This window comes from Fistularia commersonii, chromosome 27 (genome assembly GCF_037954325.1).
Source record: "Fistularia commersonii isolate RoL2024-O1a breed Wild chromosome 27, RoL_Fcom_v1.0, whole genome shotgun sequence".
Classification (NCBI taxonomy): Eukaryota; Metazoa; Chordata; class Actinopteri; order Syngnathiformes; family Fistulariidae; genus Fistularia; species Fistularia commersonii.
This window is the reverse complement of record NC_141310.1, coordinates 8,776,790-8,795,178: the sequence shown is the minus strand read 5'-3', so window position 1 is coordinate 8,795,178 and position 18,389 is coordinate 8,776,790. Positions and strand designations below refer to the sequence as shown.

The 18,389-nt window shown below is 38.4% G+C and overlaps 1 protein-coding gene across 1 annotated transcript; it reads left to right on the top strand.

Annotated features, from left to right (window-relative positions):
• The first annotated feature begins 1,666 nt into the window (after positions 1 to 1,666).
• LOC147217976 (AN1-type zinc finger protein 3-like) lies at positions 1,667 to 17,653 on the top strand. Its single transcript, XM_086174872.1, has 6 exons — positions 1,667 to 1,996; positions 5,251 to 5,291; positions 6,347 to 6,535; positions 9,041 to 9,106; positions 11,637 to 11,849; positions 15,674 to 17,653. Exons 1-6 carry the CDS (start codon positions 1,914 to 1,916, stop codon positions 15,826 to 15,828), a joined length of 747 nt encoding a protein of 248 aa, XP_086030998.1. The 5' UTR covers positions 1,667 to 1,913; the 3' UTR covers positions 15,829 to 17,653.
• The last annotated feature ends 736 nt before the right edge of the window (positions 17,654 to 18,389 follow it).

Sequence of the window (18,389 nt, the reverse complement as noted above, 5' to 3'; positions counted from 1 at the left end):
CAGAAGCTTAGGAGTTGTTCTATCATGCTTTGGTGGAAAGAGAAATGGAGCAGGAGTTACCTTGAAAGAGGAGTTTGTTAGGAATATTCCTCAGGTGAAAAGAGTGGCAGATAGAGGGATGATGGTGCAGCGATAAAGTGAAAGTGTGATGTCCAATGTTGTTAGTGGTTATGCCCCACAGGTAGGATGTGAGTGAAAAGAGAAGGAAGAATTCTAGAGTGAGCTAGATGAAGTGATGCAGAATATCCCCAGAGGTATGAGAGTGGTAATCGGTGCAGACTTCAGTGGATATGTTGGTCCAGGCAACAGAGGAGGTGAAGAGGTGATGGGCAGTTTTGGAATCCAGGATAGGAATGCAGAGGGACAGATGGTCGTAGACTTTGCAAAAATGGCAAAAAAGGCTGTTGTGAATACTTTCTTCCAGAAGAGGGAGGAACATCGGGTAACTGGGTGGGAACACAAAGGTGTACTACATTGTTTATTGACAATGCAATCTGAAGGAGATCACTGACTGCAAAATAGTGGTAGGTGAGACCGAATTCACCTTGATCTGCGTGGGTTGCGAAGATGGGATAGGAATTGTATTGCATGCATCTGGTGGCAAGGAAGATGAAGAGCACAAAGGCAGGACAGATGATAAAGTGGTGGAAACTGAAAAAGGAAGGATGCTGTGTTATTTTCAGTGAGGAGCTGAGACAGGCCCTAGGTGGTCAAGAGGAGCTTGCAGATTACTAGACAACTGCGGCTCATGTAATAAGGTGTTCCATCCTGAAGGAAAGTAGATAAGGTGGAATGGTGGTGGAATGAGGAAGTGCAGGTGTGTATAAAGAGAAGCAGGAGATACAGTTTCAAACAACTAATATTTCTTGTTTTCAAACTTTGACATTTTGCTTGCGATATTTGGTCTAATCTATTTGCAATTACAATTATTTTGTTACTGAAAGTGCAATTTATTACACATTATAATAGATGAAATGCCACCACCTAATTTTCCTTAAGAATATATTTTACAAATATATAAATATGTAAATAAGGAAATTTATCTATTTTTGCTGCAATGCCTTTAGGCAGGACTGGCTTATGGCATCACAGTTAATAATTAAATCACATTTTTGCAGACAAAATGTTTGAAACTGCACATACATGCGTCACAGTCATAGAAGGTAAGATATAACACAGAAACAGCAAGAAAAGTACACACATTACGACTACCTTTCAGGATGTGTAACACCTGTTGAAGTTATTATTCCACAATGGAAGAACGATATATTTTTATCTATGCGGGAACGGCATTGTTTCTGTTAGTAAACATGTCTTAACATTTATTTCACCGCATTCTATCTTAAAAACTTTAAGTATTATTTAACGAGCTTTGAAGATAGATCGAAAGATGCCTTTAGTCGACGATTGCTTCGGTGTGGATCATACCATGTTGAGTAATGTCGTATGGATCACCCTCATAAACTTATTATCATAAATCCTCTCATTCAAGTAGAGAAATGTATTGGCATCGGAGGACTAAAACTCAAAATTAATCACCCTCTACTCAACAAGAAAGCTCTAAGTGGAAATTTTAAAAGCCCGGATCGCAATCCCCTACCCCCCCTTCTATGTGAGTGGTTTGTTCCTCACTCCAGCTGATCGGCCCAGGAATCCCCGGTGGCTCTGTCCGTCATTGGCTTTGACGGCTCCTGTGTCTCACTGTCGACTTAAACTGTTTTAATCCTTCGGAGTCCGTGGCCGCTCGTGTCGGCAAGACGGTCCTCGTCCGGTAAAAATTGAGAAAAGAGTTGTTTGGCCGGGAAATTTCTATTGTACTTATCAAAGCAAGGGGGATCTAAACGCAAATAAAAGGCCCTCACTCCATCCCCGGATTCACCTGCTACGCGAAGAGCCTGACACGGAAGACCGACATGGGGGACACGGGGAGCGAGGGCAGCAAGCCTCCGAGTAACGTTAACGTTATACCACCGCGGTGCCCCTGCGGGTTCTGGGGGTAAGACCAATAACCTCTCAAATTCCTTATTCCTATACGCCCTCTTTGACAAGGGCTAGCTCGGTCGCTAGCCATTAGCGTTAGCAGCTCAAGCAGGGATGAGCTGCTTTCCTTGTTATTACCCCCCTCCTCATTGTTTTGTAGCATTAGCTGCTAGCTAACCCCAGCTGGCCTTAGTAACCTCTTGTAAAGGAAGAGGACTATGGATTACTCTCCCAGGTTATTTGACAGGTGTGACAACTCTACAGTAATGGTAAGAGATTTGTTTAGAAATGCCCAACTGCGGGCATATCTGATCATTAACTGAACTTTGGTGCAAACTAAGCACTGGCGTTTTATCAGTTAAACTTTGCTTCCAACGATTAGCATTCGTGCATAGATGCACAAAATGGCAACGTCAATAACGTAATAGCACCGTTGTTTATCCCTTTTGAAGAACTGAAATTGATAACGGATATAACTGAAATTTCAAGTTCTTTTACTTGTACACCTAAGTGTGTCCTTATCAACGTTTGTAATTGCCGAATTGTGTCAGGCTTTTTCAAAATTAAAAAAATCTTTTCACTTTAATTTTTGAAGCGAGACTTGATCTTAAAACAACACACGATGATCACATCTGTCAAAAATAAAACAGGGACATATTCTCCGCGATTTAAAATAGAGCTTTATTTTAACATATGTTACTGCCCTTGAGTTGTCATGTGTGCCTTAAGCTGTCAGGGGTTTTCAACGTGTGGTCAGTAGCCCTCCAGTGGTCTGTGAGGCCTGTGCACATGGACCCTGACCATGGGGTCAATCATTTCTCTGAAGTCGATGTTTAGTTGTGTGCTATTTGTCATTATCTCTTAAATTTTCAGGACATTTTTGACGTGGAGCAGTAAAGAGCAAGGGAGTTTTTGATATAGTTATGAGGATGGGTTTTGTGACTTGCACATTATTATGAATCTCATTTTTTTTTAATCAAGATTTTAGAATGTAGTATTAAAAAACCAAACTGTTGTTTCTCTTTATCAGCAGCCAATGGAGTTGTATTGCCGAAGCTAAAACAAGTACTTAAACTAAAAAAGGCCATAAAAGACAACACTTAAATTGAATATAAAAATATAATTACATTTTATTGTGAAGCATCATTAATTAATTGAACCTTATTTTCAATGAAGCCAATTGTTGAAAGTTTTTTTTTTTTTTGTCTTTATTATTTGAAATTCCTATACTTTGTCACTTTGTTGCTATCTTAAAGGTGGAGACACCTGGCTAATCATCTCTCTTTAGGGTGCGCAGAGGGATCTGTAAGAGCCACAACACAAGAATGGTGGGGTTGGGTTGAATGGGTTGATACATTGTTCAATCTGTCCCTTCTCCTCCTGAAGTCAATATGGCTGTGGATTAGAGTCAAACCATTACGACCCACCATTCCACCTATGTGAATTTTTATAGAAATGGTTAAGTTTGTCAATGGTGCTGTATTTGTGGCTTGAAATAATGTGTAAAATCTGCTACTGATTCTGATTTATTCCTAAAGAGCCAACGCATATCAGTCCAGGCAGTAGATTATCAGCATGTTTATATATATCACTGTGTATAAAATCCTTTGTTTGAACCAAAAAGTGTCTTGATCAAAATAATCTTGCTTTTTGTGAGGTACTTGTCAGTGTTTTTCATCAGCTCTATATCTTACAAGACTGTTGCTTTTATGAAATGCAAATTAGTTATCTGTCATTCTTGCTATTCTGACTCCCCCGTTATTTTTTTTTGTCCCCCAAGGCATTACTCTTTTCAAGTTAGAAACAACTTGAAATACTTTAATATTGCCACTGAGAAAGCAATACAGTTGAATATCATTCTGTCACAAGTTCTATTACTTTTCTCACTTAACAGAGTATTTCCTTAACCCAAAAAGGTATTTTACAATTTAACCGGTTATGTCATCAGTATTTTGTTCAACTCAGGTCCCTCAATCCATGTAACACTTATTAAAGTTCCTGTATCTTCATGTCAGTCATATGGAATCACCAAGGTGGCAGAGCCAAACTTCTTGTCTGTTTTAATCAGATATTCTCAATACTAGCAGCAGAAATCCTTACAAGGAGACTCTTTGGTTGTGTGTACTTTGTTTGAATTTCTTTCAGCTTAACAAACATCTAGAAATTAATTTGAGATTTTATTACCTCTTCTTTCAACAAATGACAACGGCTGATAAATTATTTACTTACAATTGGCTTCTACTCTGCTACTCATGTTGAGGTTTTTCCTCTTGTCGTTACTTCAGGCTTCCCCCTGTCTCTTTCATACCCAAAGACAACACTCCCTTCGAGTGATGGGATGAGAGCCTTCAGGTTGACTGCAGCAGACCCTACATTTAGAAATGGGGACAAAACTTTGCACCAAAGGCCAAAAATAAATAGGATGTGACTGATAGCACTGACCGTCACGCTCAATGCACAGACAGTTAGGACAAGTGCTGGAGAGGAAATGAGGAGCCCTCTCAAAGGAAAGCCAGAGACATCTGTTGTGATTGAGTTGTCAGGGCTGTGGGCCCTTGTTGGACCAGTAAAGGGGGTAAAAATTAAGGCAAGGCATTTCAGGCCTTTTTATTCTCCATGCACTGCTCAATTTTTAACTGCGTAGCTTTTAAGCACCCTTCTCTCTCTCTCTCACTCTCTTTCTCTCTCTCTGTCTGTCTATATATATATATATGTGTGTGTGTGTATATATATATATATATACACACACACACGCCACTACAATATGTTTTAGTAGAAGTTCATCAAAATGTATACATTTATGTCAAAGCAATAGAAGATGGATGGACATATGTACAAGATATATTTCTACGGGTTTGGGGGAGATTTTGAGTAAGAACATATAATTCTGAAAAAATAGTTCAGCGAAATAGCTAGTGAAGGAGAGAGTGAGTGAGCGAGATCCATATTGATCTCAATATATTTACTTGATGTACCAGGTTCAATCTAATTGAGATTTTTTGTAGAACACATGACTGAGATCATACCTCTTCACAAAAATTGACAATATAATTTACTGTCTTTCTTGGGAGTAATTGGGATTGAGCGTGGCCACTTGCATATTTTATCTAATGACAGACTATTGAATTCAGGCAGGTATACTTCTCAATCCCTAAAGTTGAACTGAATCTTTGGACTTTGAGACGCAGGTGTCTCATGACATTTGCCTTCTGACATTTGTTTTTTAAACTCCTATAGTTAATGTATTTCCCTTTCTTCTTTTACCTCCAGGTCAAGCAAAACTATGAATTTGTGTTCCAAGTGTTTTGCAGGTAAGTTCCTTGCTCTGAAATGTTCTTTTAAAAATAGAGTGTAGCAGGTTGTTTGGCAAACTGTTGCCACTGCTGTAGCTGATCGGGAAAGGCCTTGAAATGCCTGAGGGTGACAAAGGGGATTAGAGAAAGACGCTTAAGGATAAAGATGATGAAGTTTAATAATTACCCCCAACCCAACTGTGTTTACTGGTAATTATTTCATAGTTTCAGAGATTTTTATGTCAGCTCTGTCCCTATGGTAGTTGACATTTTACACAATCTAAACAGTTGGCATGCAGCCATTATATTTCTTATCTTGGGCCAATAGTTGCTTGTCTTGGTACAAAGCTTACATTATGCCTTGATGATTCAGTTAGTTTTTTGAACATGGAAATCATGCAGCATTTAACTGAAATGATAGGGCTTCAATTACATTCCCTTAAAATATTTGGCCCCTTGCCTAGTTCATAAGCTCTGTTTAATTTTCATGAGCACTAATGTCAGAGATAGGAGGAGAGTACGCATGTTAAGGGATGGACATTTAAACCTACACTCATTGGCCTTTTCTCAGAGATTTTGTGTGTGCCAGGAAAATACCTCCCACACCACCACACTACCACCAGCCTGAATAATTAATAAAAGGCGGTATGCGTCCATGCCTTTGTGTTGTTTGCTCCAAATACTGAAATTTGGTGCAAAATTGAGACCCCTTAGAAAAGGCATTGTTTTTCCAGTCTTCTTGCAGCCTTAGTTTCCTGTTATTAGATGACAAGAATGGCACCTGTGTGGTCTCCTGCTGCTGTAGCCTTCAGCTTCAAGAATGACATGTTGTGTGGTCAGAGATGGTCTTCTGCATACCTTGGTTATAGCAAGCAGTTTTTCATCTGGAACCAGCCTTGCCTGCATCTCCTAGTGTTTCAACAATATCATGTTATTGTATTGAGTTCCCGTGTTATTTCTGTCTTAAACAAGTGGATAAATTATCTGCACACTAGGGCTAACGCTGAGAATTTTCAAGCTAGTATGTGTGCTCAATATCATGTTTTGTGACCCCTCCACCACCCACTCCCCAGACATACAGAAGAAGCAGCCAGATGATGATTGTGCCTCAAAAGCCTCTTCAGGCTCCAGTAGCAGCCAAGCAGATATCTTCTGTAACGAAACAAACAGCAGCATCAGTCAGTCTCTCATAGCAATGTCTAATACATCCGAAGACCCTCTGCCAGGAGAAACTGGAGGGACATCTTTACCCAATCAGGATGGTAAGAGAGCAGTTATTGTGTGTGTGTGTGTGTGTGTGTGTGTGTGTGTGTGTGTGTGTGTGTGTGTGTGTGTGTGTGTGTGTGTGTGTGTGTGTGTGTGTGTGTGTGTGTGTGTGTGTGTGTGTGTGTGTGTGTGTGTGTGTGTGTACACACACATATGAATACGTATATATGAATATATGAACATATATGTATTTACATACATGGCTATATATGTACAATCAGGATGGCAAGAGAGCAGTTAGTGTGTGTGTGTGTGTGTGTGTGTACACGAATGAATATATATGTCTATATACATACGTGTGTGTTTGTGATGCTTTGCGCGGGAATTAAGCTTTAGTACAATATGACAAAATATAGAGATAAATGCTTCTACTTGGGGTTGATTAAGATTAATAAACATAAACAACAAAATGAAATACAAAAATAATTCTCAATTGCAGAAATGTCAACCAAAATTGCTGTGCCGGAAGTTTCTGTTGGCCTGTGTAAGACAAGATAAGTTTATCTAGTGGTTGTTAGAGGTTCTATGGCCAATAATTTTATATTAATGTTGAGCAGACTTAAACACAAAGTAAGTCACAATCTTAGGCTCCGAATGTCTAATTTGAGGGGAAAGAGCATGTATGTATTATCTGTGAATTCATAACATTGTGTTTTATTAATAAGAAAGCAATTAAATAGCTGGGTTGGTTGTGGTTTCAAATAATTGGATGTCAAACATAAGATGCAAGTTTATACCAGAATAATAATGATATAGGCAGTAGCTGCAGTACTAGTTTAATAATAAAAAACACACATTCAAATAAGACATGTTAGTAAATATCATGAAGAGAAATAGGCAATTTTCAGGCTCAGATCAATAAACTTAGTCCAATTTGGTGATGACGATCCTCTATGATGGGACCATGTGACCATACTCTTTAGGCTCTAAGATTGTGGACGGTATTAACCATCTGAAGCGGCAGCTGCAGTACCCTTGTCCTGGTTATATTTGTCCCCATGACACAGATAGAAGTAATGAGGAGAAAGCCTATCCATTCAGAAGTGAAGGTTTTAAGAGGACGCTTGCACTTACCAGGGCATCTGTCATGGCAATACTGTGACAAGGTTATTTGGCTAGGCTGATTTGGGAAAGGTCCATAAAAATCTGACCAAATGAATGTGCTGAATAGCAAAAATGTCCATTCTATCCTCATGCTTTGGTGGGGTCTAAGAACGGAAGCTTTCAATTACATTACGTTTTGTTCCTGGTTCTGTAAGCGTTAACACATTCACTCCCTCCAATAGGTAATCGTATAAATCTGAGGTTTTTCTATTCAGGACTGTCCATTCATTTTGAAAGGCATATTTTCAGTATAAGACCTTTATAAAAGTTGTTAGCTTAGGCGTAGTGTAGGCTTTCGACGAAAAATATACAATACCATCAACTAAGAAAATATAGTACATCATAAATTAATAGTGATGTTGACAAGCTATTTCTTGAATAAAAACAAATAGATAGGATAAATAACCTTAATTGTATTTACAGGAATATTTTCAAGCAACTTCCAGTGAGTTATCTCTTAGCTGGCCTTATTCTGCATGCTTGCCTGTTGTCTGTCCTTTATATATATCTATCACAGTCATAATGGGGAAAAAAAAGTAACACAGGCACAGCATACTAAAGGCCACTCACCAATGGTCTTCCCTGACCATACACAAAACTGTTCTGGAGTATCTGAGCAACCAGCAGTAGCCTTTCCAACAGCCACTGTTCTCAGGCTTTCATTATAGAGCAAAACTTTTATAATGAAAGGAGTAAACAAACACATGGGTTAATCTCTCATACAATTCTATTCTATAATTTTTTGTCTTACAGTTGTTTTACTCTTTATACTTTCAAGCAATTGTCAGGGTTTTTAATTTTAAACCAAACATTTTTTTCCCATCACCGACTACGATGCCTTTTGGCTCTTCATTATTATGATGTAAATTTTCTTTTCAAGTTTCTGAAAGCTAGCATAGTACCTAAGTCCATTAATGGATGTTGAGTGTGCACAATTTTCTTTGTATTTATCAGACATAAAATTTGTGTCTTTCGCTATGATCTGAACTTTTGTTGTGAGGTTGGAGGTTGTAGTTGATAATCAAATGTTCCCCTGCTCCATTAAAATATCATCCTAATAACAATAACCAGCAGCCCTGTTCTCCTTGATGGAAGGAAATGGGAAAATATTATATGAATTGAATTTTTTTTTCTCTCCATATGAGAAGGTCATTTCAATTGACATTTACAATTTTCAAGTTTATTATGAGGTCCAGGACCCTTCTTTCATGTAGATTTCATTTCTTCTCTCTTTTGATGACGTATCACTGAATTCTTTTTCTTTTTTTTTCAACTCTTTTTTTATTGTAGAAATTCTTTTTAAAAATATTTATCTTCAGTACATTTTGATACTCTGTTCTCATGCCGTTTTTCCTCTCTCGTCACTTATTGTATTCTCTCCCTCCCTTATGTTTCAGAAATAACCAGCACAGATACAGTATTCAATTCCCTCTCAACGCCAACAAAACGCTCCTTTGACTCAGGTACGTCTCAGCCAACTTCCAAATTGTATTGTATTAGTAGAGCAATTGAGCATGTCTGCAATTGGCTGTAACTATAAGCCTGCAAAGGGGGTCGTTTAAGACTATAAATAAAAAACTGTATCACAGAGACTTTTCATCTCGAAAAATGATAAACATTTTGAAATGCTAGGCTGATTGCTTAATGTTATTGTTTCACAGGCAGACTTAACCCTAACCTTTATATTGTAGAATTTTCATTTTCTCCCTGTGCATTAAAACATTATAATGACCTGAAAGTTGGTTAGTGGTGATATGTATGTGACACACAATTTAAAACACAGTCAAAGCTCAGACATTGGTACGTGAATATGTGGATCTTCTAAAGAAGTTGAATCATGTGAGTACTGTGATATCACACACAGACACACACTATATCCTTTTAGCCTAAATATATGGCGATGGAAAATCCTTTTTCTATAAATACATTCTTTTAAATTGATCTTCTTTCAAATTTTGGCTTTACTCTGAATTACACATTAGGTTTAACTCTTCTCCAATGAGATATTGTCAAACCACCTCAGTTGTACATGTCTCTTATTTTCAGAAAATGAACAAATTGTAGGCTCCAGTAAATGATCGTGTTCCAGGCTCTTGAACTTGACCACAAGGATTTACTAGTATAAATGAAGACAGGCAAAGAGGACCTATCATGAGCTTGCATTGAGCTACATTCACACAAGATACACTCACATACATTTAGGGATCAGTGGTGCAAACTAGGGAAATCTGGCTGCTAAGATTGGCCTAGTTCTCAGAGATTTATTGAGTGCTGATCGCATCCGACTGGGCCAGGCAAAAAGTCTGCAGAATTGATGAGAAAAGCTTAGTTAAAATTTGAGCTGACTAGTGGAACTCACTACAGGTACATGGGCCCCCTGTGTCTGGTGATTTGTCTAATGCTGCCCAATGAAGCAAATCCTTTGTCTGAAATTTGGTTAAATTAAATGTTTCCGTTTTAAGATGTTTTTTTTTAAGACTCATGTCTCATAATCACATACCTCCCATTGAGGCCTTGAACTTAAGATGTTATGGTGCCAGATTTTTGCCAGTCTTTTTGTCCTCTCTGAAGCCTTTACTGAACTGCAGTCCTGGACTCATGGTGGGATGAATTACTGTTGGTTTAATGAATGGATGAGGGAGTAATGAAAGGTGGAGAAAATATGAATAATTTAAAACCATTTCTAGCCGACTGATTAAACTTCACATGCTTCTGTGGCTGTCCACAATAGAGAGAGAGAGCTCCTTCATAACGGTCCAAATTCTCTAACTCCAAATGAAATGTCTGTTCTAATCATTGTTACAATATGATATTTTACATGACAGTTGCCATTTTTGATGATTTCACTATTGCGTCGCGTAGTCGCATAATATTTATTTATTTATTGATTGATCGATTGTTATTTTCCCCAATAACACCTTGCCTAGATTATTTGATACTTTCAGTCTCCTATCTCCCTCTCAACACTCACATTTGACCATATCACTGTGCCCACTGAACTCTCTCAACCCCGAACTTTGGAAAGACATAATGAAAGACATCGTGAAAATCATCACACCTCATCTGGTCAATATTATAAGCAGCTCTCTCCTCTGGAAGTGTGCCTGACCTCTTAAAGATGGCATGAGTTCAGCCACTTCTAAAAGGACCTGTGTTACAAATGACATTACTGGCTACAGATTCCGGACACTACTCTGCCCTAGTGCTGCTGCATGGAGCACAGAATTTTAATTAAAGGACTTGGAAAAAGGGCATTGGCACTAAAGTGGTTCTAGTGTGTGTCTCCTTGGAAAACAGGACACTATTGTTTCCTTTCAATATTTGAAATTCTCAAACATTATCTTTCGACTGGCCAAAGTTCTTTGTTTGGCTCTATATAGGTAACTGTTATTTTAACCTTGGAAGTTTGATTTGGCAACTGAAATCCTCTCATTGTCATCCTAATGTGATGGCTCCCATTGACCAGTGTATTACTATTTTTTCATCTATCAAAGAGCCATGGGTAACGTCTGACAGGCACTTTTCCTTTGAGCAGCATACCAGAAGTATCAACTGAGCCTCTTAAAGATAAGACAAATGCTCAATTTTAATAACACAGAAAATGTCATTCATGACTTGATATCAGTACATCCGGCGTGCCCAAATTAATTTTACCAGTCTCACAGTAGCAAATCAGCAACCAGATTATTAACCGAATCTAGATGATCCCGTCATATCACAGCAGCGTTTGCCAAAATAGAATTTAGCATGCAATACAGTAGTTACACAAAAGACTGTCCATTGTCCTTCTACACATTACATTAAATACATTTCAAAGTGCATAGTAATAATAATGGTAATGTTAATCATTATAATTAGATAAATCCACTTTACCACTGCATCCTGGAGAATCTATGCTTAACAATTTAAACATGTGAGAAATATTTATACAGTATTTTTCTCGTCTGTATTTCCTTCTTCTTTTTGAATGTGCATTTGCTTTTGTTTTGCCAGCCTCAGAGTCAGACACCGATGCTTCCCCCGAGAAACGAGTGAGAGTGGTTGAGCTGCCCGAGGGAGAGGAGTTGTCATCGTCGTCATCATCATCTTTGTCTGCATCCTCATCCTTGTCTCGCAGTGGCTCTAAACATAGGAGCCGCAAGCGCTGCCATAGCTGCCAAACCAAACTGGAGCTGGTACAGCAAGAGCTGGGATCCTGTCGCTGTGGTATGATGTTACACTTGTAACACTTATTATATACTTGAATAAACATTGAAACACAGGTGGATATGCTCCAAATCAAAAATCCCATAGTCTAGCCCTATGTTTTTCATATGATTCTTGGGAATTGACCAATAATGTAAAAAAAAATTCTACATATTAAAATTGAGATAGTAAAGGTTTTATATCTAGAGTCTCTGTATTGCACAGCTGTACTAGAACGCATGGAAAAATGGGAATAATTTCACAGAGGTTTATAATAATGGGACATTACTTATAAAGGTGGCAATGGGAGCTATTCAATTCATATACATTGTTGTATGATTGATTACTGCATATGGCTATTCTTTCCCATTCTCATTCAGCCGGTCTTACCCATATTTACACATCAGAAGAGTCAAATCAGACTGTTGCACTACCCTGCAACCAGACACAATATATTTACATCCTTATTTTCTTCATGTTTATTGAAATACAAACATATGTAGGCCCTCAAATAACCTTATATTGAAAGTCTTTTAAGTCATGCCACCAAAAGCTGAAAAATGATCTTCATGATAGCATTTTTCAGGCAGCTGCAGCCTTTCTGTGACAATAAAAGTAAATGAAGCCTTGAATGTTGATGCAAAGTATTCCTGCAGGCATCACAAGCTTTGTTTATGACTTACAAGCTGTGTGTCTTTATAAAAAGCAATGTTGGAACAGACTGGGCTACTAAACTCCTCTGATGCATTAATCAGATAATATTTCCCTGCATTATTTTATCATAATGACCGTTGCCAAAGGAAGACATATTATCATTATTGGCTTTCAAAGTGTTCTGTGGAGAAACTGCAATGAAAGCTAAGTGTCCAGACTGTCACAAAAGCATCACAACACTTGTTTATGAATGTCAATGAACTGACAGGCAGTTCACAGGAGAAAAGTTTTAAATAACGTCAGGCTGTCCATATTAGGAAAATCTGTTAAAGTTGAAGTTTTTGAACTTGAACTCTGAAACTCATCAGCTTAAGATTTGACAGGTGAAGTTGCAGGAAATAGGGCATTGATAAAATTGCTCGATTAAAAGTTAAGCTTGTCTCAACCATAATAATAATATGCTGAAGCAAAAATGTATAAATTTTTGATGAATGCAGGGAAAAAAGGTGCTCCACAGTCAATTAATGCATTCTTGTGCGTCTACTTCGTGTGTATGTGTTGACTGAAATGTCAATGACCAAATTGCTGGCTGTTACCCTTGAGGGACCATTACAGAAAGCCTTAATGTCTGGCATTGCACATAAAATATAAGACAATTAACAGGAACACTAATGCAGTTTAAACCAATACTTGCCCTGCTAATCAAGTTGTTTGCATACAAATTAAAGTACTTAAAAGTCCTAGCTCTTTGCAGCTTAAAGGCCATCTGCTTAAGCCTATGCAGTAATTTCTAAATAGGAAATTGACTTTTTCACCTAGGCGCTATTTAAAGCATGGACGATACATCCTTAGTAACTCAGTGCTACTATGATAATATTCTGACTGAAGTAGAAATAGGGCCAATTATAGTGATTTCTGACTATTGTAGTAATTGAAGATTAGTTTGCTAATGGTTCCGCAAGCTAAGGAGCCAAGAATGCTTTTCAGATTGTAAGTGGTAATGAAAGGTGTAAAAAGCAACCTTCAGTATCTGATCCAAATTTGTTGTTTGACACTCAGTCGACTTTTGCTGCCACACGGTGACTCGAATATCTGTCTTTTCCTTGTTAGACTCACACAGGGAAAAGTACTGGCACTTGAAAGAGCTAATTTAATCATAGCAGTTCTCTCCTAATTTGGCGGAGGAAAAAAAAGCAGGAATGTCTGTCCATGGCATTTGTTCTTTAATCTTGTAACAGAAGCAGCAGTCCTTGTATTTTATTTATAACACAATACTTGTTTTCTACCATAACCAGTGTAGATTAATTCTTGATTTGATTTGAAATGTAATTATACAGTTTGATGTGAACAAATTTGTACTGATTCTCTTTGAACTTGTGGCAGGTTCTATCTGTTAACTTGTCTATCTGGCTATATAGCTGTCTAGATGTGAGTTAGCCTAAATCTCCTTTAAGATATGACATTCGCAACTGTTATCTGCACTTCACAAGGATGCCTGGAATATATTACTTAATATTGTACCACTGCAAAAATTAGGATCATCCATTTAACTTTTCCCCGCTGCATCATGCGTTCTCATTCCTTGTATAATTTTTAAGGCGGCATCAACCAAACCTTATAATAAGCAAAGCCTGTAGTACATCATAGTATTTCAATGTTCCTATATACCTGCTGTCCTGATGGTAGAACTACTTTGAGACACCACAATCGAATCAAAACACGAATGTCTCTTCGTCATAATGACCTTTATCATACCGAGCCAACTGATCTGGCACCGACATGTGAAAGCATGTATGTCATTCTGTCATAGTGCATCATCCATAGACGAGTAGTTAACAAATTCATTCTGGCTTAAAAACTGAATCACATGCAAAATCTAAAGTTAAATTGAGCCAATGTGATCCTTTGTTCATCTATGACACTAAGCTACACTGCATCCAGACACCCGAACTGTTGCTTGGTGTGGGAAAAATAGCACAAGTGCTAGTGCCTTTGAATGTTTCCAGTGTTACACAACATTCTCCCTTCAACTCGAGTGTGTGTGTGTGCTCTGTAATTGCAAAGCTTTTAATTGCACATCAACCAGCTGTCAAACTGAGCTTTTAATCACCACTCATTAAATACCAGCAGTGTTATTATTTGTATTAATGAATGAATTTAAGATGATGTGAGTTAACAAGCTACTTTGAGTTAAGTCAGCCTCCTACAGTTGCGACACTTTGTTGTGACTGCAACAGTCGAAACATGGAAAAGAAGTAGCGTTTGTCTGCCTTATTGAAGGCAGTAAAGAGAGAAACATCAGTGCGTGGCTGTTTAAAGGATCCAAAGTAATGGCTTGACAGCAAATGTTGTCCTGTGGACAATGTGAAAACATTTTGTATGGGGTTTTAACATCTTTAACCCCCCCCCCCCCCCCACACACACACACACACATACATTAAGCGTACCTCTCACTGGTGTATTGAAGGTATTGCTATAATTTCCCACCATCAAAAAGAATGACAATATGCTTTATAAAGCTTATAATTCAATCGTCTCCTAGGGAAACGGTAACTTTGATTCTGTTTTCTTCTGTTTTCCAATGTGTCTTTGATGCAAGAAATCACACATGATTGGTGATTGTATAGGTCAACTCAGAAACCAATGTGGGCTGTACCAGACATGACAATTTCTTTGGGGACAGTCAGGATGGAAGCTTTTCAAGTCACAACTAAGAAGGCACCATATGTGTAAACTCATGAATATACGAACATGGTCTATTAAATCACCACCAATCGTCAAATTTGCAGCGCTGTCAGATGTCCATAGGTTGCATAAAATTTCATGGTGTCAACATTTCTGCTGATGGAAATGTGCAAATGGGAATCATGCATTAATTTGAGAACATTTTCAAGGTTCCATGGTCTGGATTAAAAATAAAAGCGTAATTTAGTAGTCAAAGTAATGCAATAGAAGAAATCTGAAAACTGTAACTTTTAAAAGTATTTATTTATTTTATTAATTCTTTTTAAATTGAATATGTGTAACATTATAATGGGCCTGATCTTCACCAATTGATTAAGCTTATAACTACCGCTATCAAACACACACACATCCATCTGTTCATTTATCAGTTCTCTCTTATGTCTGTGCGGTTGGCCCATTTGTCAAAATCTGCAAGATTAACTATTAATTCTCTTTTGCACCTGTAGGTTACGTCTTTTGTATGCGCCATCGGCTCCCAGAGCAGCACGAGTGTCTGTTTGATCACCTGGGTTCTGGTCGTCAGGAGGCCGTGCTGAAGATGGTCAAGCTTGACCGCAAAGTGGGCCGCTCCTGTCAGCGCATCGGGGAGGAGTGCTCCTGAGCGGCCACTCTCACAGAAGAATCTCTACAATGTGTCTTAGCACTAACAGGGATTTTTATTTTTCTTCTCACTTTTCTGGATTTTTGCAGGGTTTTTGGATACAAATGTCATCATTTATTTAAAATTATGCTTGCTCTCTTTAAATCCAGCTGTTGCCCACATCCCAGTTATTCTCTGTTCCTGCTGGCTTGATCATATCCCTGCTGCTAAGATATGTTTGGAAAACTTAAACCCAGGAAAGAGAGAGCAAGAAAGAGGAAAGAAAATTTATACTTTCTTCACTTTTTTTGGCAAGATCCTGACTTCCAAGATGAGCGTGGACTAACAACAACCAAAAGGAGAATAAATACAGTGCTTTGTACAATATCTGTCCAGGAAGCCAGTTTAAGACTATACTCTTTACCTCAAGAAACAAGAAAAGAATGGCACTGTTTTTTTGGCTCTGGTCTTTACCTCAGAATCAGACAGAGCGGCATTCTACACTGCGCCAAGCATGAACTGTGTGAAGCAAACCCAGCTAGCCAGTGTTAGTTTAAGTCATCGTCTTATCCCCCTCGACCATCCACCGCCTCTAATCCCGAGTCTTTAAAAACACATCCACCTCAGGGTGTCAAAACCTGATCTCAACCCCTCTCTTCCTCCAACCTCCATCCTTCTCTTTTTTTCCCCTCCATGACAATGTCTTTCTGCTTTGCAAAGGACACCTGTGGACAGCGAAACTGTGGTAATACTGCAAATCCAAGTTACGGGTTTGCAGTTTGAGCCGGACTCGAACACATGCTGTGGGTGGTGGAGACAGTCAGCCAGTGGGACTGTGCACGGATATCTTCAACTTTGTGATCGACACTTAATGTTAAGGATAAGGATTCTTTCCCGTCAGTCATCAGTGTTTTCAGTCTCTAACCCCTCCACATTTCCTCTTCACTTCTGCTGCGTCTTTTCAACATCAGTTGTATTTGATGCCACCATGGTGACAAAAAAACATGACAGATTTCAGAGTATGCCTATGTTTTTTTGACAGGACCTTAAGTGTCTGCATTCTTCACGTTCACACATTACAACACTTTTTGTAAATACACTCGCTCTTTTATGTTGTGTATGTGCTCAGCTTTTCAGATTTAGGACACAGTTATTCACTCGGATTCTGGACTAAAGCTGAGATGACTCAGAGCTCCCTGTTTGGGGATGGTAGAGGTTGTAAAAGTTCAGGTCTCGTATAATGTCTTTGACCTTCATTTCAGTTATCCATATTTTTAAAGGTAATTTTTGGCACCAGTTGCAAAATGAGACTAGAGGTTTCATCCCTCTTTTGAGTACTTAAATGGTCCTTCACACTTCACTATCCTGTGTTTTGATTTCTAGCCAAGCATGATGACCACATGCACCCTCCTCAAGCCTTCCACTTTCCCTTTTCTCATTTCTCTCCATATTGATTGCTCTATTTTTCCTTTTTTTTTCATCCTCTCTTTCTGCCCTCCTGCCTTCCCTTGTTGGAGATGAGGAAAGAGAGCTGCAGTGAGCTGTGAATGTTAAACTCTGCAAATAATTGCTTTCCAAATGTTTTCCTGGTGGACTACAGAAGAATTGAACAGAAAATGCATAATGAATAAGTATTCTGTATCTTAAAGACAACCTTATTTAACCCCTTTTTGCCTTTCAGATTTACTTACACTTTAGTTTAGAGCTGCGTCTTTCTGTTGTAATATGGTATAAAATGGGAAGATGAACATTGAAAATTCTATATTTTTCTTTCTGTTACTTTACCTGTTAATGTCTCCCTGCTATTTTTCTTTTACTGATTAAGAATAAACTGGATTAGACAAAATGTGAACACCTCTAGTGTACTTATTCATGTAGAGAATGCTGTATGTTTGTGAAGAAGAGGGCATTTTTGCTTTCTTAGCTTGTTTTCAGTGCCGTTCCACTGGCGGATGATTCAGAAACAACCCCCTGCAAACAAATTTCTTTCCTCTGTGAACTTATACATATTTAGCATGTGCGTTGAGATTGTTACTACAATGCGTGTGCGAGTGTGACAGTCCTCTTGCAACACATTACTGGCTCTGTGCCATGTCCTACATTTTTTACATCAAGAAACATCTGTTTACTGCTCACAGAGGCTCTCACATAAAAAAGTACTCTCATTTACTTAACTAATATGTTAAGTAAATGAGATGTATTCTCAACTGTGAGCATGTGTGTTTGCTAATGGAGAATTTAAAGTAAAAGAGTCTTCTGGTGGCAGCAATGAGTCTGGTGGGGCGGCTGCACTAATTAATGTTGTGAAAAGGAACATATGTAGCCCCGATCAAAAGCCATCTTCAAACGCTGAAGCTGGCTGCCTTCCAGCTCAAGTGTAATCTCTTGCCCTAATCTCTACCCAAACTCAGCCAAAGCTATGGAAGTCAGTATCCAAGTGTGAGGTAGCAGTGAGTACTTTCCCCTTTGTCAAGGTATAAACCTTGAACGACTGTGTGAGGCAACATTGCCATTTGTTCCGGTGTAATATTAGATTCTCTTTGATTTTTATCTTGTGTAACCAGTTCCCTGGTTATGTTATT

What these genes read in the sequence shown, in the direction of transcription:
- LOC147217976 (XM_086174872.1), top strand. Translation starts at nt 1,914, where the DNA reads ATGGGGGACACGGGGAGCGAGGGCAGCAAGCCTCCGAGTAACGTTAAC. An exon ending in AAAACGCTCCTTTGACTCAG is followed by an intron (nt 9,107 to 11,636) that starts GTACGTCTCAGC and finishes TTGTTTTGCCAG; the next exon opens with CCTCAGAGTCAGACACCGAT. An exon ending in GCTGGGATCCTGTCGCTGTG is followed by an intron (nt 11,850 to 15,673) that starts GTATGATGTTAC and finishes TTGCACCTGTAG; the next exon opens with GTTACGTCTTTTGTATGCGC.